Source organism: Lethenteron reissneri, chromosome 35 (genome assembly GCF_015708825.2).
Source record: "Lethenteron reissneri isolate LAM-NWPU_2019-01 chromosome 35, ASM1570882v1, whole genome shotgun sequence".
In the NCBI taxonomy this organism is placed as follows: Eukaryota; Metazoa; Chordata; class Hyperoartia; order Petromyzontiformes; family Petromyzontidae; genus Lethenteron; species Lethenteron reissneri.
In genome coordinates this window covers 675,939-692,424 of record NC_083813.1, presented here as the reverse complement: position 1 = coordinate 692,424, position 16,486 = coordinate 675,939, and the positions used below count along the sequence as shown (strand labels likewise).

The 16,486-nt window shown below is 47.6% G+C and overlaps 2 protein-coding genes across 4 annotated transcripts in view; one reads left to right on the top strand and one right to left on the bottom strand.

Annotated features, from left to right (window-relative positions):
• Window positions 1-5,936: 5,936 nt before the first annotated feature.
• On the top strand, window positions 5,937-12,361 carry RAB5IF (RAB5 interacting factor). The gene is made up of 4 exons (XM_061565523.1): window positions 5,937-6,225; window positions 8,303-8,406; window positions 10,212-10,341; window positions 11,683-12,361. Exons 1-4 carry the CDS (start codon window positions 6,127-6,129, stop codon window positions 11,722-11,724), a joined length of 375 nt encoding a protein of 124 aa, XP_061421507.1. The 5' UTR covers window positions 5,937-6,126; the 3' UTR covers window positions 11,725-12,361.
• A 6-nt stretch (window positions 12,362-12,367) lies between these two features.
• Window positions 12,368-16,486, bottom strand: part of DHRS1 (dehydrogenase/reductase 1) — a 30,374-nt gene continuing 26,255 nt past the window's right edge. For all 3 annotated transcript variants that reach the window (XM_061565519.1, XM_061565520.1, XM_061565518.1), the window contains exons 8-9: window positions 15,533-15,613; window positions 12,368-12,726 (exon numbers count right to left, since the gene is read on the bottom strand). In XM_061565519.1, the coding sequence (XP_061421503.1) occupies window positions 12,590-12,726; window positions 15,533-15,613 (218 nt within the window). In that variant the 3' untranslated portion in view covers window positions 12,368-12,589. The remainder of the gene's footprint in view (window positions 12,727-15,532; window positions 15,614-16,486) is intronic.

The following is a 16,486-nucleotide window of genomic DNA, read 5'->3' as shown; positions in this document are numbered from 1 at the left end:
AGGTTAGGAGTTTCATCGGATTCGCATCATACTACCGCCGGTTTGTCGCTGATTTCGCTTCCATTACAAAACTCTTACATGCCTTGACAGCGAAGGGGGTCAAATTTCATTGGGGTAAGGAGGAAGACGCTGCTTTTCACTCGCTCCGGGACGCCCTAGTCGGGGCTCCGCCATTGAGTTACCCCGATTTTACAAAACCCTTCTTGCTCGATACAGACGCAAGCAACACGGGCATCGGGGGCATTCTCTCCCAGGTTATTGGGGGTGTGGAACATGTGGTTGCGTACGGCAGTCGGGTGTTGTCTCCGGCGGAACAAAGATACTGCGTTACCCGTAGGGAACTATTGGCAATCGTGTACTTCATTCAACAATACCGCCCATATCTGTACGGTCGGCGTTTCACCGTTCGCACAGATCATGCGGCGCTGCAGTATGCTTTGCGGGTTCAACAGCCATTGGGACAATTGTCTCGATGGTTGGAAATCCTTCAGGATTTCGATTTTGCGACTACCTATCGTAAGGGCACTCGCCACACCAACGCGGACGCTCTGTCCCGGTTACCACCCACCTCTGAGTGCGCTTGCCTTCTGGGTTCGGGGTGTTGCAGACATTCCGAATGTCAGCTCTAATTCGGTTTTAGCAGCCGCCGCCGATGCGCCTTCCGTTGCCGGTCCTATCAAGCAAGAAGGGAGGGATTCCTTGCTGGGATTGTCGGTTGCGGAGTGGGGGCACCTCCAAATGGAGGACACCTCCCTCCTCGCTTTACGCCGTCGCATCGGGGGAATTGTGCGGGGGGGTGAAAATGTCGACTCCTGGGGGTTGGTCAGGGCCTTCTCATGCACTGGGACGGCAAATCCCGTCGACACCGGCTGGTGGTGCCTTCTGCGTTGCGGGGGAGGGTCGTGTGGGCTGCGCACGAGCGACTCCTTCACTTAGGGACCCACAAAACCCTTGCCACACTCCAACTAAATTTTTCATGGCCGGGCATGGCAAGGGATGTGGAGGACCTGTTGGGGTCATGCACCCAGTGCGCGCAAAGGAAGCCACCAGCCAAGGGGTCTAATCCACCCTTACAGTCCATAAAAGTTTCCCGAGTTAACGAGCTCGTTGCACTAGATATTCTGGGCCCATTCCCTGCTACGCCTAGGGGGAATAGATACCTGTTAACCGGGGTAGAATATTTTACGAGATGGTCTATGGCCTGGGCCCTCGCCAATCAGTCAGCAGCGGCCATCGTGGAGGCCTTTGTCCAGGGCTATGTCCTCGACAAAGGTGCTCCGGAGCGGCTGCTGACCGATCAGGGTAAAACATTTTCGGGGAAGCTTCTCCACGAGGTGTGCGAGCTCCTGGGAACGAAAAAGATTCGTACCTCCCCATATCATCCGCAAACGGACGGAATGGTGGAGCGGCTGCATCGGACCATCACGTCCATGCTGTCCCAGCAGGTGTCTGAATCCCAGACCGATTGGGACCTTCATATCCCGGGGGTTTTAGCAGCATACAGGATGGCTCCCCATGCGGTGACCGGGTTTTCACCCTTTTTCCTAATGTATGGCCGCGAGCCTAACCCACCTGTTCCGACTCAGCTGCGGATCTCCACGCCGCATAGTAAATCCAAATTGGCCGAACATGTGAAATTCAACGTCGCTAAATTGACAGAGGCGCGGGAGGCGGCCATGCAGAACTCTGAACTCCGCCAGAAGGCAAATGAGAGGCTCAGGCTGGCTCGGGTGCACGTGCTTCAGTGGAAGCCGGGTGACCAGGCGTGGTTGCACTGTCCCCAAGTCCCGCTAGCAACCTCGTCTAAACTGGTGCGGCCGTGGCGGGGGCCCGTGGAGGTGGTGCAGGTTTTGCGCCCACAATGTGTGCGTATCCGATGGGGGAAACGTCGGTGGTTTGTGCACCCCTCCAGGTTAAAACCGTTCGTTGCACCCCATGTTCCTACTTCACACACGCGTGGCCAATCATGTGAGGGGTCCACCGACTCCCGGAGTACGACTTCTCTGCTGTCATCTGACTTAACACCGTCTGTTCCACCTCCAGGCACACCAGGAGTGACACGCTCACGACCGCCAACCCCTCCCGGGGGGGTCGGGGGTCGCTCTGCAGCAGAGCCGGACACCCTCACACCCGGACTGCTAACAACCGCCACTGGCCAAACCAGAGGGGTCCCTTGTGACGGCCCCGCTGCAAGGACGCGCGCCAGAACGCGTAGACTTTTGTGAGGCCGGCCGCCAATGCGACCCTTGCGAGCGACCGCCCTCGGTTCTTGTATATATGTTGTTTTTACGGGATGGGGTATTTATTCGGTCGGGGTGTGTCGTGTTGGTTTGTTCTTCTTGTTGTTGTTGTTGTTGTTAAAGATTTGTGAGGCACACACGGGTTCAAAGGGGGGGATGCATCTTTATTGCTATTTTGTTGCAGCCGGGACGGCTGCGAGCTGTACAGGGGGGGGGGGTGATGTAGAGCCATTGTAGCCGTTGTAGACGGCCTGATTTAGACTTGCCGCGGGTGGCAAACAAACACAATGGACGTGGCTACGTCGGTACGCGGAGCAGGTGCTTGCAGCGACGTCCTCGCCGTACGCTGGGATCCCCCACAGCCCCTCCCCTCGGGGGGAGATGGCTATTTAAGGCGGTGAGCCGAAGGGCTCTGGGTCTAGTGTGTTAAGCTGTAACCAGTGAAAAAAGAAGACCAGCTAGACCGGCCCTGGAACTCCCTGGGATCGCTGTCCTTTTAAGGACCGACCAGGCAAGCCAACGGCGTGGCCCCCAGAGCCCAGAACCGACGCTCTTCTAAGAGCGGGGTCTGGATATTCGGGGTGCCGTAACCTAGGTGTAAGCTAGCTGTGAGCTAGGCTGTTGTGTTCCGTGGCTAGACGGGTGAAGGGGCCGATACCCCTTCAGTTACTGTAAGCTTCCGAGTTACGTGCTGGTGTTAATAAATAAGCGTGTGCATCCAACTACGTGTCAAGTCTCCCTGGAACCATACTACACATGGGCAGACTGCGGTGCCGAGGGCACAGAGGGGTGGGCACGCGGTGCTGTGTGGGTTGTGCTCTCATGAGGCCGGGCAGGGGAGATGTGGCGGAGTTCAAGTGGGATGTGGGTGACACGAGCGATGCGGTGGGTTGGGGGGAGTGCGGTAGTGTTGTGGTTAGCGCGAATCCAGCCACCCGAGCTCGATTCCCGTTCACAGCTACCAACACCAGTGACGATTATCTGAACCGGTCCTGGGCCTCCCCTGGGTCGACTCAGCCACAAATGAGTGCTTGGTGCGGTGTGTAAACATCGCCACTGGGGAGACAAAGGCGGCTGGGCGTGGTGCTGGCCACCCCACCCCCCTCGTGTGCCGTGCCAGCCTTCATAAGGTGCTCACTAACAGCACTTGTTAAGGCTATGTGTGGGTTGTGGGAGAAAGTTTAACGGTCAGAAACAATATCGGTGATGGTCTAATTACTTTGGGGGCTGTATTAGTTTAAGCCATTTATTATTGGTGGGTGAAGGCGCCCTCATTAAAATTAATTTGCCGTCGTGTTCAGCTTCATGTACAGTCATGAAACGCCCATATATATTTAGACACTAATTCTATGTAAAATCCCGCTAGAGAGTCCTTTTTCATGAACTGAAGAGTGCATGAGTTCATTACATAATCGTCTTCAACATCTACCACGGTATACAGCGAAAAAGCCCGTACATTTTCACAACTGCTTTCCATCCTATTGTAATGTGAGGATATATCAGGCTCAATGACGTATCACAACTTGTCATGATGATTGGCTCTGCCGGTCCTGGTTTATAGCCAATGGGGGGAAGTCTAGGGGCGTGGCCCTGACGTAATGGAAAGGTGACAGCTGGAAGTAGGGGATTGGTTCTGCTGGCTTTGGCCACAGCCAATGGGGAGATGAGTCAGGGGCGTGGTCCCGGCAGCTTACGAGGGAGCCTAGAATATTCCATGGAGGCTAGCCAGGATTGGGGGAAACGTACCTAGTGACCCGGGTATTAAATAGGGGTGGAGACGAACGACACGTGGTCAGAACGGGAACGAACAGAGGAAGGGGGCCATGCGGGAGCGGGGCTCTGGGTTGCCACGTGGCAGTGTGTCTCTCTCGCTATCTGTCCCTCTCACGCTGCCTGTCAGCAGCGTGAAGGAAAAGCTGTATACAAGTTGAATAAAAGACGGATTCCAGAAGTCGTCTCAACGAGCTTTATTATACTATTTAAGGTGGAAGATTGGCCTGGCTAAGTGCTTTCGTTGCGAATGTTAAACAAATATACAACGTCCAGTCAACGTTCTTTCGGTTGTGATTCACCATGTCGGACGTTACCATTCCGTATCATTACGCATCGACTTGTGAAAGCTTCTGTGTTGTGCCATTGCCCTGCATTGTCCTGTGCAACTGCGATGGCGACATCGCCAGCAGCATGCGAGTCTGTCTCCACTGCTTGACGAAGACCCCCTGTCTCGTCGAGAAATGACCGGTATGACATTAACATAAGCAATGAGACTGTCACTCGAATTGAATACTTGCCCAAACCTGTTGGCAAATTTAAACAAATTCGACTATTTTATGAAAAACAAGAGTGTTTATCAGTAAATATACTGAAACTATAGTCGTCGGCAACTTCATTCATTGCAATTCTGGTAACCCACAAGGTGAGCCAATCAGCACATTGTCCTTTCATCTACAATGTACAAAAAGACCCGGGATAAACACGGTGCGAATTTAACTGAGAACAAGCAATCTTGTTATTCGTTTCTGTTTAACGTGTTAGACAAGTCACAGTATATGTATCCTAATATTCATAAGTTATTATAGACAACAGATGTTTAAGGCTAGGGTTAATGTTTGATTTGGATGAGAAAAGCGTTAATACATACGTTGATGTTGTCAATCTCAGTTGTTAACACATCTCCATGATGCAGGCATCTGTATAGAGCAGTGGTTCTCAATCGTTTTGGTAATGTGCCGCCCCCCATCCCAATCTCAGCTCCAAAAATAAAATGTTCTTTAACTCAGGGCCACGATAGATGGAGAGAAAGAGAGATCACATGTCCACGCATCTGGTCATTGTGTTTCGTGTGGTAGGCGAGTGCGTTTATCACCGCGAACAAGGCGTTGACGTTTCAGCGCAATTTTGACATTTATCTTGCACAGCATTTACGCCGCAAACTGCTCCCCTTTCCGATCATCCTCTCATCCCCAGAGGGTACGCGATCCCTCGATCAAAAGGTGCTGGCGTAGAACCACTGCTGAGATACCTCACAGCAATCTCTCATCACAATACCAAGGGGTGCCACGGTGGTGAGATGTTAACTACCTCGCCTGGGTATGCAGGAGGTCGTGGGTTCGATCCGCAACCCTGATGCCTGTATATATTTGGAATTTGCATGTCTCTCCTCCTGTGGTCGTGTGGAATTTCTCCGGGTCCTCCAGTTTTCCCTTCCACATTTATCAACATGCATCGAGAAGTATTTGGCTGCTATCATTTCCACATAACAAACTAAAGCTATTAAACTATGTTTATTTTAGCAGGTAAGGCCCACTGAAAAATATTTCATTTTTTAGAAGCGACCTGGCAATCACACATGATAGCTCAACGAAGTGGCTTATCATGTGGAAATTCTATCAGCGAAAGTCTAAACGTGGAGGGAAAACCAGAGAACCCGGAGAAAAATGCACGCGACCACGGGGAGAGGGAGACATTCAAACTCCAAATTTACAGCAGGCGCCAGGGCTGGAGGAGGGGGCGGGGCTGGAGGAGGGGGCGGGGCTGGAGGAGGGGGCGGGGCTGGAGGAGGGGGCGGGGCTGGAGGAGGGGGCGGGGCTGGAGGAGGGGGCGGGGCTGGAGGAGGGGGCGGGGCTGGAGGAGGGGGCGGGGCTGGAGGAGGGGGCGGGGCTGGAGGAGGGGGCGGGGCTGGAGGAGGGGGCTCCTGTCAAAGTGGACAGGAGGTGACGCGGCCGCCGCGGTGCATTGCGGCCGCCGGTGCCACCACACGGCGTCCGTCAGCACAGCGAGGCCCAAGGCGGCGAGGTCCCACGTAGCGAGGGTGCACGCAGTGAGGGGGTGGTGGGGCCACGCAGTGAGGGCCAGTAGAGCAACCAAGGAGTCCCTGTTCGAGCCCATGGCCTCGCCGCAGAAGAAGAGAGGCGGCGTCAGTAACGGCGCCGTGAAGTCGCCTTGGAGCAAAGCGCTGAGCGCCGGCGCGCAATGGGGAGACAAGGCAAGAGGAGGCCCCGTCCCATCATCCCTCATCTCTCTCATGTCTCATCGATCTCTAAACTCTCATCTCTGGTTTCTCTCTCAACCGTGCCTAGATAAGGGCCAAGCCATTCCCTCCTGCTGCCTCTCATCTCGCCTCCATCGCTGTGGTGTCCATCAGCTCCCTGGGACGAGGCGGGCCCACCCCACCATCTCACACCATCTCCCACCCCACCGCCTCCCACCCCACCATCTCACACCATCTCCCACCCCATCGCCTCCCACCCCACCATCTCCCACCGTCTCCCACCCCACCGCCTCCCACCCCACCATCTCCCACCATCTCCCACCCCACCGCCTCCCACCCCACCATCTCCCACCGTCTCCCACCCCACCGCCTCCCACCCCACCATCTCCCACCGTCTCCCACCCCACCATCTCACACCATCTCCCACCCCACCGCCTCCCACCGTCTCCCACCCCACCATCTCCCACCGTCTCCCACCCCACCGCCTCCCACCCCACCATCTCCCACCGCCTCCCACCGCCTCCCACCCCACCATCTCCCACCGTCTCCCACCCCACCATCTCCCACCGTCTCCCACCCCACCGCCTCCCACCCCACCATCTCCCACCCCACCATCTCCCACCGCCTCCCACCGCCTCCCACCCCACCATCTCCCACCATCTCCCACCCCACCGCCTCCCACCCCACCATCTCCCACCGTCTCCCACCCCACCGCCTCCCACCCCACCATCTCACACCGTCTCCCACCCCACCGCCTCCCACCCCACCGCCTCCCACCCCACCATCTCCCACCGTCTCCCACCCCACCGCCTCCCACCCCACCATCTCCCACCGTCTCCCACCCCACCGCCTCCCACCCCACCGCCTCCCACCCCACCATCTCCCACCGTCTCCCACCCCACCGCCTCCCACCCCATCATCTCACACCGTCTCCCACCCCACCATCTCCCACCCCACCGCCTCCCACCCCACCGTCACCCACCCCACCGCCTCCCACCCCACCATCTCCCACCGTCTCCCACCCCACCATCTCCCACCCCACCGCCTCCCACCCCACCGTCACCCACCCCACCGCCTCCCACCCCATCATCTCACACCGTCTCCCACCCCACCATCTCCCACCCCACCGCCTCCCACCCCACCGTCACCCACCCCACCGCCTCCCACCCCACCATCTCCCACCGTCTCCCACCCCTTCCAGCCCGCGTCTCCTCGCGCCCCCCCCTGGCGAAGAGGCCCCCAGGGGGGGGGGGGGACCCCAGTGGAGTGGCACGGGCGAGATGTTCACTCCCTCGCCTGGCGTACAGGAGGTCGTGGGTTCCATCCCTACCCTGACGACGCCTGCTGCTGCTGTATATTTGGAGTTTGCGTGTCTCTCTCGTGGTCGCGTGGATTTTTCTCCGGGTCCGCCGGTTTTTCCCCTCCACATTTAGAATCAACATCACGCGTTCAGATTATTTGGCTGCTTTACATTTCCACATTATAAGCCACTTTGTTGAGCTATCATTTGTTGCGTCTGATAAAGAGCTACACAGCTCAGTGCACTTTACCTGGTACAATATAAAATATATATAGTTGAGTGGAATGGTTTGTGGGGTTTAAAGTCGCTGCTTTTAAAGTGGCGACCAGAGACACATCAGCCGCACGTGAAACCCAATACATGCTCTTGCCACTTTCAGGCATGGCAGTATTTATTGCTTTACAAGTTTCAAAAATAGTCGCGTGACATTGCATCTCATTAAGACGTTTATTTAATATACCAATGCTCCGTAATAATATTTGTACATTCAGGGTAAGTATGTACATCTAGACCAGACTTCAGTGTTGCATCTGGCGTTGGTCGCGTTAAAATCATTGCAGGAGGAGCCGTGCAGGCGATATTCCTTGCACAAGAGAGTTGTCTCCGTGACTTCTCATTTGGTCGTGGGTTTTTGTTGGTTTGTTATATCTTTAAACAACTTATTTTGGCATTCTCTGCCAAGTATCGTTATTCTCCCGAGTGATCAATGGCGGTGGCTTCGGGTGGCGCGCGGGGTCTCCGTAACGGCTTCGTCTCTGCGATCCTCTTCAGGACGAGTTCCTGGACGTCATCTACTGGATCCGTCAGATCATTGGGCTGGTTCTGGGTGTCGTCTGGGGAGTCGTTCCCCTCAAGGGGATTGTCGCCATCCTGCTGTGAGTACGCGCAAATCAACAACGCAATGCTCGTGTACCACCCCGAGCTGCTTCGTGTGCGTGTCATTCTACCGCATTGATAAACTAAAACTCAACTATCTGTATTTGAAATTCAGCTATCGTTTTTTATTGTACCAGGGTAAGGCCCACTGAGCTGTGGTAGCTCCTTATCAGAAGTGACCTGACTCACACAAATGAAAGCTCAATTAAGTGGCTTATGTGGAAATTTATAGCAGTCAAATACTCTTAAACGCCTGAGGTTGATTCTAAATATGGAGGGAAAAACCAGAGGACCTGGATAAAAATCCACGCGCCCACGGAGAAACACGCAAACTGAAAATATACAGCAGGCGTCAAGGTCAGGATTGAACCCACGACCTGCTGCATACCAGGCGAGGTAGTTAACATCTTACCAGTGACACCCACTTAGCACACAGGTCATCAGAAACTTGCAAATGTGTGATGTTCATATTTGATGGTGGTAAACACATCTGATTGGATTGTTGATGATGTAATGACCCACATTTAAAAACTGTATTTTTGTAAACACTGGTTTAACATATACGAATTTAAGCACTTTGATTCTTGTTATTAAAGTACATTAGGATCTATGGATGAAATGCACCTTACAAATAAAAATTATTATTAACATGAGCTTAACATGCTTTTTATTGATACCATCTGGCCAAGGAGGACAGAAATGGGGATGGAGCAGAAGCTGAATCCACAGAGCCACGTGGCTTATGGAGCACTGGAACAAGTATTGGAGCCAAGCTCTTGATTATGGAACAGCCCAGGAATATTGCTGGGCCCGCCAAGCCAGTGATCGTGGACGCGTAGCGTCAGCGTGTTATGAGAAGCGTATGTTTAGGCAACTGTGTGAAGCATTTTAAAAATATATACACTCGATTTAAGGTCGCTATTACTGTGATTTATTTTACGGGGAGGGGCGTTTGGTGAAGAAATTGAGCTCTCAAGACTTGCAACGTTACTCATCTTCACTCTGGTCTCAACACAAAAGATGACCTCCGTATTATATGTGCGTAACTCTGTAACGTAAGAGGAATAACAGTAAACAATGGTATTCCTAACTCTAAAGTAAGTCTCCCTGCTGAAACAAACCAGAGGCGATGCTCGTCTCTTGAAAGGAGATCGGTCACAGCTGAAATTTCTCACAGTTGACTTTCAAATATGACGATAGGCCGAGTTCTCCACGCATTGCTGAATACTTTAAAAGTTTGTCTGAAGTTTTAAGAAGCTGCAGTGGGGTCAGCACGGACTTGCAGGGGATGGCCAATCGTGGCCAACTTTGATCTCCCACTCGCTGGGTTGTCAGCTGTATTTAGACATAAACCACTCTCCCAGTCACAGTATGTGATGAGTTCTGATCGTCTGAACAAACAACGCTATCATATGGACACCATTAATGTTGCTCGCAACTCAGGGTTTAACGATTCACCACCTCCACAATTCAATGAGTTGTCATAAACAGTGGTCACAGTTCAATTCACAAATACATTCCTATCTGCCATTATGCTGCATATAAAATCTATAAGTGGTATGAATGTATAACATGTAAACAATTGCTTTTTGCCTGCGCAGTGCAATGCACGTTTGAAACGTAAGATTCGATTTTGTTACCATACTGAGAACCCCCAATGAGCAAGATAAAAAAAAGGCTGAAAACAAGACCCTGCCACTTGCCCCTTTTGATACATTTTCACGAGTCATATTTGAATCCAGCGTTATTCCCATTCAGGGAGCGCACATTTTGAGTTGTGTGGTCCTGGCCTGTGTTCCCACAGATTCTGCGTGATAAACGCAGGCTTGCTCTACTTGTACTTCAGTAACTTCCAAAAGGTGGACGAGGAGGAGTATGGTGGCACGTGGGAGCTGACCAAGGAGGGCTTTATGACATCTTTCTCTTTATTCTTGGTGAGACTGTCCTCATTCTTATTCAGCGCTTGGCATTCTCGCAAACAGTAATTTTTAAAGTAAACTCATTTTAATTTGCAAGTTTGAATATTGTAGTATAATACTAAGGAAAACAAAGAGCTGTCGTTATCTGTAAAATATGGTCTATGGAATGCTTGATTTTCACTCGATCATATTTTCAGTAGCATATTTGAATATTGTTGCATGTAGCTATATTATGTCATTTGAATGTGAAGTTGTAAAAATCATTCGAGAGAATCTCATAAATCTTGACTTAAAGCTTTCGTGACTGCAGGAATTCATATTCTTTGGGTCTTTCGGTAAAGTCACGTAGAACAATTTTTTTTACAAAAAACTACGTTTCAATCGCAACACAAGCAATCTTCATCAGGAGAAATATGACGATTTATTGTGTTGTGATGGAAACGTCGTAGTTTTTTGTAAAAAAAATTGTTCTACGTGATTTTACCGAAAGACCCAAAGAATAGAATATCTGATACTAATCATGTACAAACCCTGTAGCCAAAATATATTCAACAGCGATTGGAGCACGATCTTATTAGACTTCAGAAGGGAGGCCAAACCTGGTTACAACTTAGATGGTTGAGCATTATCTAAAGGTCATAATAAACAATTAAAGATCTACCAATGAGTGCACAAACAATCGTAAAATGTAATTGTTTTTTTCAATCAATTTGGCAAATTCCAGCCCTGGGAAATTAGAAATACCTGTGGAGGGATGAACCTTTCACAGTGTAGTAAGGTGCATAGGAAAGTGTTTCCCCCTAGTGTGCGTGTAAAATAATGTTACTTGAAAAGGAATCGCGAAAGGCCGAATGCAGGCTAAATGCTTCACATGGGCGATTCACTGCTGGCGAGGGATCTGAATGACCACACGGCCTCGTGACATGACACCAAAAGACACTGAATTTGAATACAAGTGAGAAAAAGGCAATTGATAATTGTTTTTTTACCCTTCTATCTGGCAACAAAAGTGACACCTTTTTACAAGGAGTCATGTTTGCATAGACCGCAATACCTGCAGTCATAATACAAATAAAAGACATAACTCTGATAATGTGCACTGTCCTTGAGGACAGTGCATATTATCATTAGCTGGTCCGGCATCCTACTTGAGGACAGTGCACATTATCAGAGTTATGTCTTTTGTTTGTATTATGACTGCAGGTATTGCGGTCTATGCAAACATGACTCCTGTAAAAAGGTGTCACTTTTGTTGCCAGATAGAAGGGTAAAAAAACAATTATCATATTTTTACTGGCAAATGAGGTTCCCATAGTGTAAAAATGCAATTGTTTACATTGTTTTCCTTTTTTTCAGGTTGTCTGGGCGATCTTCTACACTGCATTACATTTCGAATGACTTTGGATAATTTTGAAAAATAAAAATTTTTTGTCCATAGTTATGGTAAAGTTTTTAAACATGTGTTTTAAACACTGCTATCCCATGCAAGCACCATTTATATTGTGGCCAGACTACTTTTTTTAAGAGTTTGAACCACACTTTCATGTGTATGGGGACAGTTTAATGAAATATCATAGCCCAAGTCATAGTTCACTACATATTAATTCAAAGCTTTGGTATGGAGACTATTGAAAATGTGCCATCCGTCAGAAGGACATTTAAGGCTGGTCCGGCATCCTATTGTGAAAAATACGCATGCATTTAGATTCCTGAGCGATGACCAGTGTACAAGCAAGTTTCATCTCAAAAGCAATTGCGTGAACACATGGGCAGTAATCAACATTTTAAAAGTGTCCTTTTAAGAAGTACTGTGTTATGGTATTTTTAACCCACAAATTGGAAGATACCAAAGTAGCATATTTTATCCGACTACATTTTGGCAGCTGCCAGTATCTTAACAGGACTTATCTGCAAACAAGTTGTAGAATTTTTCAAACCCATCAGAGTGGGCTGTGCACCCACCACAGGTTAAGAGCTCATCCTCCACGCAGAATGTTGAGGTGGTTACGAAATGAATAAAAATTAAGCGATTTTATACGTGTTGTATTCTCAATCATTTAATCCACACATTTTTATTTTTTTACATTTATTTGCAGTGTCTATCTTAATACAGCATAGACTCCAATGATAAATTTGTTAAATTTAAATAATCACTGTAAACGTATACCTGTGACAATCTAAATCAAGATGCACTTTGTTACGAATGGCATAGGATACATTTTTAAGCTGTTGAATGAGGCACTTGAGCAGAGCCGACGATGCTTTAGAATTTGGATGCCGAGAGGCTGAGCATCCACTTGGGAACCTTTATGAAGCTGGGGATAACGCAGGACATCCAGGCGAGCCCTGGGACCTGTGTCACCAAAAACTTGAGTGACGTGTAGTTAACTGGCGCGCTGCCTGCAACACAACATTCACAATAGTAAAACAAAACGAGAACAGCATCAGGCGAGGACCCTTTCCATCAGACTGTTCCCAAAAAAACTGGTGTCGCAGCAGCAATCGAAGCACCTGGGTTTCAGCCACTTCACGGAAATAATTTACATTTGTAAGGCGCATTTGATCCGTATATTCCAATGTGCCATTGAAAGCAGTAAATAAACAGAACTAGAGAATAAAGCGCAGTTTTTAAAGAGATGAGTTTTCAAGACAGACAAATATTGCCACCGATTCTGTCTTATTAAGCTCACTTGCCAGCGTACGTTATGAAAATCTACCAGTAGCAAAAGGTGCGCATTTTATTTTGCACCTGTGCCGCTACCCCATGAATGCTGCTCCTGGTAAAGGTGTTTCGATTACATATATATTTGCACGTTATCTCTTCTAAGGCGTTTTCTGTCTCGGTGCAGCAGATTTTCCAGTCTGGTCAGATGTTCCCAATGTATGGATATTTCACGTCAAATACCTCGTTGGATTATGGTTTTAACTCTGCATAAAGCACCAGCCTTCACCCCTTATTGTCAAATAATTGTTTGTGTTCAACTTTATATTAGAGGTCGAGGCCCATTAAATGTGACAAAAATAATGGCCTCGAACGAAAAATATTTGACAAAAACATAAATTATCGCTATAACCAGCAGAGGGCACTGGTGAATAAGTAGCGAGAGGGTCGCTTGTCCTCAGGATGGGATGACACGACACCTGACCCTTGCCAGACTAAATTATATAAACTTTATTTAATTTACCAGGTAAGGCCCACTGAGCTGTACAGCTCTTTTTAAATCCTTTATATTAAGTTCGCTTGCTTGCTTGCGCGCTTACGACCATGCAAATCTTTCGGTCGTTTTTTAACCGACTTCCCGTGATCCAATCGAGCTGACATTTTGCACACAGACTCGTTGTGCGTGACAATTTATTTTCGTGAAATTTTTTTTCCAAAATGTTCCACTTTTTAGGGAAAAAAAATTTCATATTTAATTTAAAATACCAATGTGATAAAAATGAAACTCTTACTCAAGAAAAACAGAAATGAATAATAAAATAAAACCGATGCCACGCATATAAAGGATTTATAGTGAAAAACTTTGTTTTTACGGGTTAATTTTTTCAGAAGCGACCTGGCCACAAATGATAGTTCAACGAAGTGGCTTTAATGAAAATCTATAGCAGGCAAATACTCTAAACGCTTCAAACTAGATTCGAAGCTTTCGTGACTGCAGGAATTACTCTTTGGTTCCTTTGGTAAAGTCAAGTAGAAAAAATCTAATAATAATAGAATACGACGTTTCGATTGCAACACAAGCAACCGTCATCAGGTAAAAATGAGAAAAAAAACATAGTAAACTTAGAAACACAGTCTTAACCGACTCTCTGTGTGGCATTACATTACACTTCCTAATTTTACTTCATTTTGCTTTCTCAAACTTCCGATTTTCTTACTCTAAATATTTCCGTGCTGCCTGTTTATAGTCCATTGTCTCTCCTCCGGCCACTATGGTCCGGAATTCCACGCAACTCTCTCATTGTCCTCTGCCCCAACCCCTCCCCCCTCTCTCTATTTCAAGCCTCGACACAGTGGCGCTGTCTTTCTTTTTGTCATTTGGAGGAGCGTGGTCAGCCAGGTGGGGTGTTGGCTGTTATGTTGTCCGGCTTTCTGTGTTGTGTTGCATTGTGTTTCTAAATTTTGATTTAAAGCTTTCGTGACTGCAGGGATTTATCTTCTTGGTTCTTTCGGTAAAGTCACGTAGAAGGGAAGTAATAAAATAATAAAAATAAAACATAATAAAATTAATTAATTTTATTATGTTTTATTTTAAAATAATAAAAATAAAACATAATAAAATTAATTAATTTTATTATGTTTTATTTTTATTATTTTATTACTTCCCTTCTACGTGACTTAATAAAATTAATTAATTTTATTATGTTTTATTTTTATTATTTTATTACTTCCCTTCTACGTGACTTTACCGAAAGAACCAAGAAGGTTGTGTTTCTAAGTTTACTATTGTGTTTTTCTCATTCTTACCTGATGACGGTTGCTTGTGTTGCAATCGAAACGTCGTATTCTATTATTATTTGATTTGATTTTCTATGTGACTTTTACCGAAAGAACCAAAGAGTAACTCTAAACGCTTGTATCTGAATGTGGAGGAAAAACTGGAGGACCCGGAGAAAAATCCACGTGATCACAGGGAAAACACGCAAACTTCAAATATACAAGCGTCAAGGTCGGGATCGAACCCATGACCTGTATACCAGGAAAAGTAGTGAACATCTCGTCACCGTGGTGCCCTGAGATACCTCTCAACTGGCGCCACGAGCCAGGTACCACTCGCCAAACACTGGATAAATGTCAAGAGAGAATTTGCCATCTCGTTTGGGTGACTTATCTGTGCAATAGCCGTGGGCAACAGGTACATTCTATCTAGAGACAGTTTCGGTGCAGAAATTTTGGCAGTGGCTAACAGGGAAATTGAGGATAATAGGGTTGCAAATAACAATGAGCTCAATTGTACAGTATATCACAGTAATTATAATTCCATCGAGATTAGCCCATCTGGATCAAATTAGACCCACGGAATCATGGATTGGAACTGGTTTACATTTTGGGTCACAATCGAAAGCAGGTGATGCGTTTCAATTGGAGCTGAACTGCACCCCTAGAAATTGAGATTCAGCAACTGCTTAGCTCCTCGAGATGTAGCTTGGGTTTGAAAATTAGTGTGAGAATTCCATTAAATATGACGAATGATGCCCCACTTACCATCCACATCCTTGAGGCCATACTCGGAGGCAAGGTCAGCTGTCATTAGCACTCGGCCGGACTTCTTCATGATGTTTTTGTCTGTTAAACAAAAATCGTGCATATTCATTGTTCCTGTAACGCTTCCACAACATGCACGCGTGCCACGGAAATGTTCGTTTCGAAATAACGATTTTTCAAGCCACACATGACATCACACGGTGTGTGACGGGAGAGGACATTGCAGGAATGACGTCAGGGTGGGAGGCACATACTTCCTTTTAGTGCTGGGTTTTTAGCACTAGTTTTCATCTCCAAGTGTCGGGCAACACGTTCATAAAGTTTAGCAGTTTCTGTTGAGCAACACTTTATATTACAGTTTTGCTCATATTGGATCTTCTTTACGGAGTCGTAATCATGAAAAACTGATGCAACGGAATATTAGCTCTGTTCAACAATCTACTAGAACTATACGTTATACATAAAATTTACATTTAAGGCAGTCCTCGACTTACGAACACATGTACTTACGAACCTGCTTCCATGATTTTTTTGTTTTTTAACATCGACATAAAACGCGAAGCCGCACTTCCAAACTGAACTGCGGAACTATTTTGTTCAGCGGAGAGATCCTCCGCGAGATGTAATGAGTCAGCCTCGATCTGGGAGTGAGTGAAAAAGTGAGTGCGTGTGTGTGCACGTGCAGATATGTGTGAAAGTGAGAGTATGCGTGTGTGTGCGCGCATGCTCCTGTGTGTGTGTGTGCAATTGTGGTGAATCATTTGCCCCTTCTGACAAGCCAGCATCAGGGCTCAAGGTAAGTGAAAATAAAACAGATTGTTTTTCTATTTGTTACTTTATTTTGTTTTATTTACTAATAAAGTAATTATTACAGTATTCCATGCAAATGTACAATATTTCTTATTTGAGTTTAACAATGCTTCCCTTTTTTGTTGAACCATAACACATTTTATA